Source organism: Dermacentor andersoni, chromosome 8, assembly GCF_023375885.2.
Source record: "Dermacentor andersoni chromosome 8, qqDerAnde1_hic_scaffold, whole genome shotgun sequence".
NCBI classification, from domain to species: Eukaryota; Metazoa; Arthropoda; class Arachnida; order Ixodida; family Ixodidae; genus Dermacentor; species Dermacentor andersoni.
Genome location: NC_092821.1, coordinates 116,615,441 through 116,625,179, shown reverse-complemented (window position 1 = coordinate 116,625,179; position 9,739 = coordinate 116,615,441). Strand labels below are relative to the sequence as shown.

Here is a 9,739-nt window from a genome sequence, read left to right as displayed (position 1 = left end):
CAGGAGAGCTTCATATTCCGTCCACAGTGGATGCACCGCGGAGCTGGCGCAAGTCGAAGGTAGGCTGGAGTAGGCACTGAATGGACGCCACAGCCGTTCTGTGCGTACGCTCGCTATTGTACAAAAGTTGACGACTGCCTGTGCCAGCATGCGAATATTGTTGACGCAATGTGCGAATTGCCGCCCTGTTTCTGTAGTGTTCAGAAAAAAAAACCAAGCAATTTCTAAACTACAAAGCCTTATTTCATTTCCAGGTTCAATTGCGTTTGCAACAGCGGCTTAATTCATAATTCAAATTGTACACTTGGTCTGCTCCATTGTTAGGTACCGACTAGAGAGCAAATTCACATCGCACTTTAATGTAATTCTGCGTAAAGACTGCATTTCAAACAAAGCTAACCAACTGTTTACCAAACTTATTCATCATCATCATCAGCCTGGTTACGCCCACTGCAGGGCAAAGGCCTCTCCCATACTTCTCCAACTACCCCGGTCATGTACTAATTGTGGCCATGTCCCTGCAAACTTCTTAATCTCATCCGCCCACCTAACTTTCTGCTGCCGCCTGCTATGCTTCCCTTCCCTTAGAATCCAGTCCGTAACCCTTAATGACCATCGGTTATCTTCCCTCCTCATTACATGTCCGGCCCATGCCCATTTATTTTTCTTGATTTCAACTAAGATGTAATTTACCCGTGTTTGTTCCCTCACCCAATCTACTCTTTTCTTATCCCTTAAAGTTGCACCCATCATTCTTCTTTCCATAGCTCGTTGCGTCGTCCTCAATTTCAGCAGAACCCTTTTCGTAAGCATCCAGGTTTCTGCCCCATACGCGAGTACTGGTAAGACACAGCTGTTATACACTTTTCTCTTGAGTGATAGTGGCAGCCTGCTGTTCATGATTTGAGAATGCCTGCCAAACGCCCCCCAGCCCATTCTTATTCTGGTTATTTCAGTCTCGTGGTCTGGATCCGTGGTCACTACCTGCTATTTTCTTCTGAGACTGTTTTCTTCCGAAACTTATTACTACTAACAAAATTATATATTAAACTAATTATCAAATAACTAACTCAACACCCTTAACTAAATAAACTAAGCAATGTAAAAGACTACAGTAACGACCAACTCAACCAATAAACAAATTGCATTCAATCGTAAAACGATGCGTTGTATGATTTAATCACAAAAGCATCGCACATTAAATTATGCCAGAAGTTCCCGTTGCATGTTAATTCAACAAACATGCTGAAGTAAATGTGGGACAGGCACCTTTCCTCGTAAAAGATTTGCGCGATCGCGCAGCCCAGCCATCTGGCACGGCAAATTGCTCACCTTCTGTCCCCATGTGAAACTTTCGGGGAAGTTTCATGACCCAATGAAAAGTATTGAATGGCCCTGCCGGTATGCTTTCTGTAGCACTGAAGAAAGTGGGCACCACAAAAATTGGTAGTCGGGCCCTTTAATGTAGCATTGACTTGCGTGATGCATACCTATAATGCAGTGAACATGCAGGCAGGGTGTCAACCCATGCATCCTGTGCCTTGTCACGCGAAGTGCTGCTCGCAGTGGCCGTGTTGACGCTAACTATCTAAGCTACGGTTAGCTAAGTCTAGCAAACCGTAGCTATGGCAAACCGCACATATCTGGTCAGACGCCAGATGCTAGGCGGACCTGGAAAAACTAGGCGGACCCGCATAGTCGCGTCACCAAAAGAAAAAGGTTCTAGTACACTCTACCCATACAGTCTAACTTCAATGTATAAACATAACGAACCGGGATGTAGATATCGCATATCACAAAGTGAATTTTACAAATTTTCTTGCTGATATTAGCTTGGCAATTAACAAATTATGCTTATAACGAATATTGGATAGAATGAATATTTTCGTGGCTAATGTGTCTTCCTTATGAGGTTCAACTCTATATTTCTTTCGTATGTGACGCTATTTTTTCACAAATGCGAGAAGCAAGAGAAGTCTACCTGTAGCCTTCATAATACTGCCTGCTATGTACTGACGTGAAGTACAGTCGACTTCCATTAATGTGCACCTGCTTTCCATATGTGTAAAGCGGAAAACTAACAGAAATGACGTTAAAGCTCCTAAACAAAGTATAAATCTAGTGCGCACCCAATTTTTTTGGCAAGAGAAATGTGTGAGAGTCTAATGGCTGTTGAACAGTGGCGACCGGTTTCTTAAAAGTCAGCTTCACTGCATTGTTCTTGAAGTCAGCTTTGCCACAAATTGTTCGATGCAGTAAAGCATACGAAGGTGATATTGTGGTTTATTGATCCCCTTGCACTGTGCAGGCAATTTCCAACTGAAAAAAAAAAAAGTGCATGTTGGAATCGGGTAAAGATCGTAATCGGACATGTGCGGGGGGGGGGGGGGGGGGGGTATGGCGCTCCCCCTCCCCGATCACGCACCACTCCTCACACATTCCTAAAGCGCTGCCAAGTCAGTGTTAAGACTTGACAGCTATTCAGCGGTCAACATTTTGTTGCCTTTTTCAGTCCTTTTGGATGGCAGTAATTATCTGCATCTCTTGGAGTATGAAGGCCAGTTTTCTCATAGATTCGGTGCCCGCGCGATTAACTCGAGATGCGTTAAGTTGATCACCATCTATTGCAACGGTAATGCGCATCGCTGCAGCTTCGTTAGTTCAACCTTCTTTGTTTAAACTGATCCAGGGATCAGGAAAGGGGTTCAGTTTTTAGTCAGCTGGTCTGTATGCTCATGGAACGAGTTGTGGCCGGAGAAAACGCCAATTATGTTTAACTTTTGCCTTTTGCTTCATTATTTCCTTGAATGACGGCTCGCCGCAACGCTGGCAGATCCCCTGAACCATATACTCGCGATGTGGGTTAGATGAGGTGGAAAATAAAATAATGCAGAACAGCGTCCATCATCAAACCCTGCAATAACCTTCAAACCTATAAGCAACATGACTGTCACCGGTTACCTTGTCTGTTTTTTCCCTAATTGTACAGCACTTTTCGTACAAAACTGTTAACTGGAAGCAAGAGTCACAAGGAGTTTAGAAATTAAGCACTCTACTAAGCGACAGAGCCAAGGCAACAGCCAAACAGGAAGAAAAAGCAAAAATTAACAAATTTTACCATTGTTTGTGAAAATATTTATGGATCAACATCTTTCTATTTGAAAACGAAGTAGAGAAAATGCTGCCGGAAGTGGAGAACAATTCCACGTGTTTTGAATGACGCTTCTACTGTTACCAGTCGAACCGCCTGACAAAGCCTCTTTGCTGTGTTTATGTGGGTGTTTTACTAACCTTCCGCGGTGAGCAGAACCGCAGCATCCTGCACTCTGGGCGGTTGTACGGCACTTGCAGCCACGCATCGTTACGCAACTTCCTGAATAACAACACGAGTTCGTTTTGGCACTTGGTAGAGCAGTCAACGAGGGATCCAAAGAACTGTGATTGTTCTGCAAATATATGTTTATAATTCCTTCAGAGCTAATATAAAAAACGCTACTGTAGTCTGATGCAACTTAACTCTGCAGTGAAGCCCCGCCCACGCCCTCATAACCACCAGTCCCTGTTCCTCCGCGAGGCTGCAAATAATTCGTAATTCAAACTTTTCCTGTTACCCAAATAAGGTGCAAATGAAAAAAAAAAAAAATAGTGTGTTTTATACGTTTTTCCTCACCTATTGTAGTGGAATGGTGAAAGCCTAATTCTTTATTGAATTGAAATAAAATGCTTGCTTCACTGCAACTATTTATTGTCAAGTTTCACTTCAGTTGGCAGTGAAGTTTCATGAGTAAAATGGGCTGAGATGTGAAATTAACTGTACTGTATACCTTTGAAGAGTTAAATGCCTCGACTCCATACACTTAGTTCATGTCTGTTGCACACCTCACTGCTTCCGCCGATAAAAAGACTTTTCAAGAACAGCGGACTCTCCGGAGCTATCAAGTTCGACGCCATTTTGAAAAGGCCGCATGACGATTTTTTTGCTTCTATGATTGGCTGGCGGAGTAACACAACCCCACGCAGTCCGTGTGCCTTAGTTGCTAACTGCTGTTTTTTTTTTTTAAGTTGTGTTCTACTATAGAAATCTTTATTTTGCACTTTTGCTTGTTTACTTGTTCTTGACAGTGTTCTTCCTGCGCTTCTTTCCTGTGCAAGTCCATTTGATGTAGTTCCTTGTTTGCCAAGACAAGGAGAGATTTATCCTATGCCTACCTGTGAGATGCACCTTATTTCATTTCTCTTTTGCGGGTTTACCCCTCTTTATGGCAAATGGTGGGTGTTATTCATATTTTTACTAGCAAAGGTACCCCTCCCCCTCATTTGCATAGAAATGTTACCTTGGGTTGCCTCCCCCCCCGAAAAAAATCCTTGGTACGTGCCTGGTGGGGGATAAGCTACAGTTATGGCGTGAAAGTCTTCTTAGGGTAGGTCAAAAATAGGTGTTTCCGGCGATAGATTTTTTTATGTGTTCAATGCATTGCCCGTCTCATAAATTCCATTAAACAGACCCTACCACTCAAGGGATCGCTATTAGGGTCATCACAGAGGTCAGTCTTGTGCATGCCGACTGGTCAAGTTCGAATGTTAGTCGAATGTCAATTTTAGGATCTAAATAATGAAAGTTTGGGCCCATAGAAATGCATGGGCACTGGGTAGGATATTCGGCCAGATCGAATGAACCAGAGCCGAATTAATGGAACTCTACTGTATATGCTACCTCTAGAGCTACAGCACAAAAATATGGTATCGTGTCATTTGAGCATTGGGTGACGTTTCTGCTGCCTTATCCAATAAATGCGAATGAAAGCGATATCCTGGGGTAGTGTCTGACCTCTGGCGATCACTGTCGCAACATTTCACCCGTCTTGGCACCAGACGTGTCGAAATATGATATCTGTGGTTATCGTCAATGGTTATCCTTGTCTTTCTTGGTAGCACTAAAGGCTTTGCCATTATAAGTAAATCATCAATGCAGCCATCTAGCTGGTTTGGAATGGCACCGCAGTAAATACTTTTTAAACATCAAGAACAAAGTGCCTCGGGTGACAGCTATTGGAATTGTCATCCAGATTCAGTGATTTGGTTGAGCTTAGTGAACTTGATAAAAACCAGCACTTTTACACAGACAAGCAAAGCGTTACGTCTGAAATAAAAAGCCATATGACTGAGAAAAAAAAGTGGCCAACTGAAATAAAGGTTCTTTCTGGGCAAAATTTTCAGTCCTAAATCAAACACTAGTGACATTACTTCATCTAGCTGGATAGTTCTAGCTGTGTCCATGTTGATGCAAAACTTTTTCGAGTTCCATAAAAGTTAATGCATGATAAATGGTTCGGTCTCCCAACGACATAACATCTAAAAAATATTTAATGGGCCTTAATACGTCTTTGCCAGCACATTGCAGTTCTACTCTCAGGCTAGTATATTCAAAACTAACTCAAGACTTTTCGAAAACCTTCACTCGTGCGGCTTTTGCCGTCACCTACACTGTACAAAACCAAAAAGTTATTTGCTTTTTCTGAAAAATGTGCACTATGATGAAACACTATGTTATAAGGAATAGAATAGTTTACGAATTCTGCTTGCAACTTAACCTAAACTTGCCGAAACTAGGATAATTCTTTTTCATAATTTTTGTAAAGCTCAAAAACTAATTGCCTAAGTTGACTACTATTGTTATCCACATGTAGTGGCATGCTTTGCCAAGGCAACAATTAAATTTGGTGATGACTTGTAACCTGGTAATGTTCCCCTGAGGTGCTGTAGAAAAGAGTTGTTGCAAGCATGTATGTGTTGGCACCAGACGTGCCGAAATATGTCTGTCGTTATCGTTGGTGCAGCCAGATTTGGCTTGAGGTGACATTCTCGCACAAGCCACTGCAAATTTTCTCAGCAGAGTAGAATTTTTTTATTAAAATTCAAAGACAAACATCAACATGGGTAAAAAAAATAGACACACCGATATACCACTATACAAGTTTCACTATTCATGCAGTAAAGTTGGCAGCCTGTAAGCAGTATTTCACCATTACCGCTGTGGACATACCTTAGTGAACTTTTCTCATTTTTCTAATTTATAATAATAAAATACACTAGTGGATTTAGTGCAATCTTAATGAGACTTTATTCACACATGCCTGCAATGTTGATTTTAATATCCTTGATGCTGTTCATATGTTGACACGTGAACAAACTGTTCCTTCTGCATCACAGTGCTGTTAGAAACTCCAAAAAACATATTTCTATAAACCTGGTAGCTAGCCTTACTAACATCATCAACACGGCCAATGCTTATCACTGGTATTGCTTCGTGGCGGTATTCAAAATACATTTCAATGTTAGCATGTATCACCCAGCCTTACTTACAGTTTATTTCTATAATAAGTGGATACTTGCTTACATAAGTATGTAGTATACTTTGTGGTTTGTATACTTGAGCTACAATGGCAAACCACTATATTAATCACCAAAACTTTTCATCAAGGTCCCTTTTGATCGAGATCAGACCCTATCCAGATGGCATTTCTCAATTGCGATCTACTATGATTGCTGCTACATGGTCCAACGATCCGGATTCAGTTTGGGCGAGCTCAAGCACACCAGCTGTCATTAGCAGCTCCAAAGCACATATCAAACTTGTGTAAAATTGTAATATAATGCTTCTTTTTTCAATAAAAATATTTCAATTGCCATTGTGGGTAAGGCTATTTGTCGTCTGCCGATTGTCTGCAACTTTCAAAACCAAGTGTCGTGGGCCTATGATCGCGATCAAGAAGCCCGATTGCGATTGGCTGGATCCGGATCAAACAAGATCGCGATCTGCCGTGCGACACCGGTATAACAAAACACCGGAACACCGAGTTTCTAGGCAACCCTGTGGGCATGCTCACTACCGGTAGGCACCGGGCATGCGCAGAACGACCTACTGGCCCATCGTTGCTACCTCGCTGCCTGAAAGTGCTGAAACCCCGCGCACGCATATCACAGCTTGGCTGCTTCGGCCGGTTTTGGGCCGAGCCACTTCTTTCCCATGACGTGAGCCATCACTTCGAATCTGTCGCTGCCGAAAAACACCTCGGGCTTGCCCGCGACGTGCGCCACGATGGTGGGCGCGCCGAACGCGCCGTACCCGTCGACTGCCTGCTTCGTGTTCTCCACGAGCACCTGCTTGACTTTGTCCTCCTTGATCATGGCGAGGGCGTCCTTAAGTGCGTTGTCGTCCATGCCCGCGGCGCGACCGACCTCCGCGACGCTCTCTTCCTCGGCAATGTCCTTGTTGTCCTGGTAGAAGCGCTTCCAAAATCCTCGCGACGCCTCCTCGAGATGCTGCGGGTACTTCATGTCGAGCGCTACAAGAAAGCGTTGCGGCTTGATCGTGGACTTGGTCATTATGAACTCGAGGAAGAAGTCGGGCGTCTTGATCGGCACGCCAAAGTAGTCGGACAGCCGACGCATGTCCTTCACCATGTAGGCGGCCTTGTTTGGGACGAGTGCCGGCGGTCTGTTGTTCGACTCCTTCATGACACCGCCCAGGAAGAAAGGCTTGAGCTTCAAGTCCAGGTTCCACGGTGCCCTGTAGCGCATTAAGGTTTCGAACGCGAGGTAGGAGTAAGGCGAGATGACATCGTAAAAAAGTTCCACGGTAATCCGAGAAACAGCCATGATGTTTACGTACTTTACGTGCGGACGAACGCGGGTGGCGGGAATCACTGAGTTCGAGCCAACGCAAAGCCAAACAACCGGATCCTACTCATTGATAACAAGTAAAAAAAAAAAAAAAGAACTTTGCTGCCCGCACCCGCTAAGCACTGCTCTAGTATGTTGGAGCGTTATCAACTGTTATCACACATCGATAGAAGAGGCAAAATCAACAAACGGGCGGAAAAGTGCGTCCTTGTCGTCTGCTACTAGATTAGTAGTGACCAGTAGCCGTTTTCGAAAGAGTCTGCACGTTCTGATGTGTCAGTAATAATTTACGTGCTCTAGACGTAGGTTATTTACGTTAATCTGGTGTCATGGCGTTTGCTTCTACAATTATATACATAATTTACGTTAGATTTCACTGTCGCAAATTTAACGCGCCCCCGCTTTCTCACACCCCGATAAACAGTGAATTCGAGTACACAGTGGGATGTTTCTCTAGAATGCTGTACTGTGAGCATAACTTCGCTACAGCAGGGCTTCACGTAAAATAAAATAACGATGTTGAAGCAGCCGAAGTATTGAAGCCGATGCCAGAAGCAACATTTGTCGCCACCAGGCGTCACTAAGAGCGGTCGCGAATTTTCGTATTTTTGATTTCTACACGTTGGCAAAGTTGGTCTCTTTGGACCGCGGGGCGTGCGAAGCGGTGGCGGCGACTTGCCTTTGATCTTCAAAGCACAGCCGCCCCTCCCCGCAGGCAGTCAACAAACCCAAAATAATAAAAATGTGGAGAGGGTCGGTCGCTTAGGCGCCTTCGTCGGCACCAAGCGAGTTCGTTGCTGTAGGGGCAGGGCTTTAATCGTAATCAGATTCGCCAGCCAGCAGAGGTCTTTCTTGCTTCGGCTGCTCAATTTTTGACGCTTGTTGAGCACGTGCGCGCTTTTTCACGCTTCCACCAAACCACGTGCCACTGAAACAGGAAAGATTTCTTTGTCAAGCCGGCCGACGGCAAACTTACAAAATAAATTAAGAAAATGAAAAGGAGGGTCGAGGAACGTCGAGATTGTGGTGCGTGTTTGGGGCCACTTAGCGGGCTGTCGGCCTCTTTGAAAATGCTGGACACGTGGTTCTGAGAAGCGAGATCCCAAGCCCGTAGCGCGTTTAAGAACCTATGGTGGCGTATTCTACTACCACCGCCGCAGACAGTTCAAGCGCACTCCAATTCAAATGGCCTACCTTTTATTTTTATTCTACGCGCTTTTAAGCCAAGCAATCGAGTAAATTTCGGTTGCATCAAACTGGAGAAAACAAATCCGCGGGCGTACGCCGCTCATTAAGAAATTTTGAACCACATATACCGGCGATATTTGTTCCCTAAAAAGTTTGTCATTGGTCGGTGGGAACGGTGACGTTTAACAACGGAGCGTCGCCATTGGGCGTTTTTCTCGTGACGTTGGCGGTGTTGGAGTATGGCCGCCGTGGACATGTGCGGCGATGGTGGGGGACGGAAATCGCAGTGCGGAATTTATTGTTGAAGTTTGGTGATCGTAGTCGTCGCGTGTTCCCGGCCATCGGTGGTGTTTTCCCACGACGAGGACACACCGAGTTCGGATCGTCACGGCTCACCGTACCCGCATTGGCGTCCGCAAGCTCTAGGCCTAGCCCTCGTTTTCGGCACCTTTACTTTTTTTGTTCTTCTTTTCGGGACGTCTAGGGCTCGAGCGACTGAACACCGGTGAGTGTGGAGATTCCTCCAGCGAAGGATTGCACGGTGTCAAGCTCGGAGCGTACGGAAACACTTTCACCTCGCGAACTTTCGCCGCAGTTTCGAGGCGAGCGAGTACTTCGCACGGACTTTTTGTTTCTTACGCTCTGGGCTGCCGAAAACTTTCTTGCGTCGCTGCTCGAAGTAAAAGTCGAAAGCAAAAGTTGGCCAGCGGCACTTGAGCAAGTGAGCCGTGTGTTGCTTGTAACAACTTCAGAACCGCGGCTAGGCCTATTGCGTTGCCTATTCGCCGTTTCTTCCGCTGCTTTATTCGGTAAACAGTCGCGAAACGGCTGCTGGCGACTTCTGTGGGTCTTCACGGGGCTCGCATTT

At 45.0% G+C, this 9,739-nt stretch overlaps 2 protein-coding genes across 4 annotated transcripts in view; one reads left to right on the top strand and one right to left on the bottom strand.

Annotated features, from left to right (window-relative positions):
• Positions 1-5,881: 5,881 nt before the first annotated feature.
• Positions 5,882-8,078, bottom strand: LOC126529188 (glutathione S-transferase kappa 1-like). Its single transcript, XM_050176787.3, has one exon. The coding sequence runs from the start codon at positions 7,657-7,659 to the stop codon at positions 6,979-6,981; it is 681 nt and encodes a 226-aa protein (XP_050032744.1). The 5' UTR covers positions 7,660-8,078; the 3' UTR covers positions 5,882-6,978.
• Positions 8,079-8,956: 878 nt separating this feature from the next.
• The window catches only part of Axn (protein axin), a 49,976-nt gene continuing 49,193 nt past the window's right edge, over positions 8,957-9,739 (top strand). For 2 of the 3 annotated variants that reach the window (XM_050176776.3, XM_055069669.2), the window contains exon 1: positions 8,957-9,376. The gene's annotated coding sequence lies outside the window, so the exon portion shown is untranslated. The remainder of the gene's footprint in view (positions 9,377-9,739) is intronic. The other variant, XM_055069668.2, reaches the window with a different exon arrangement.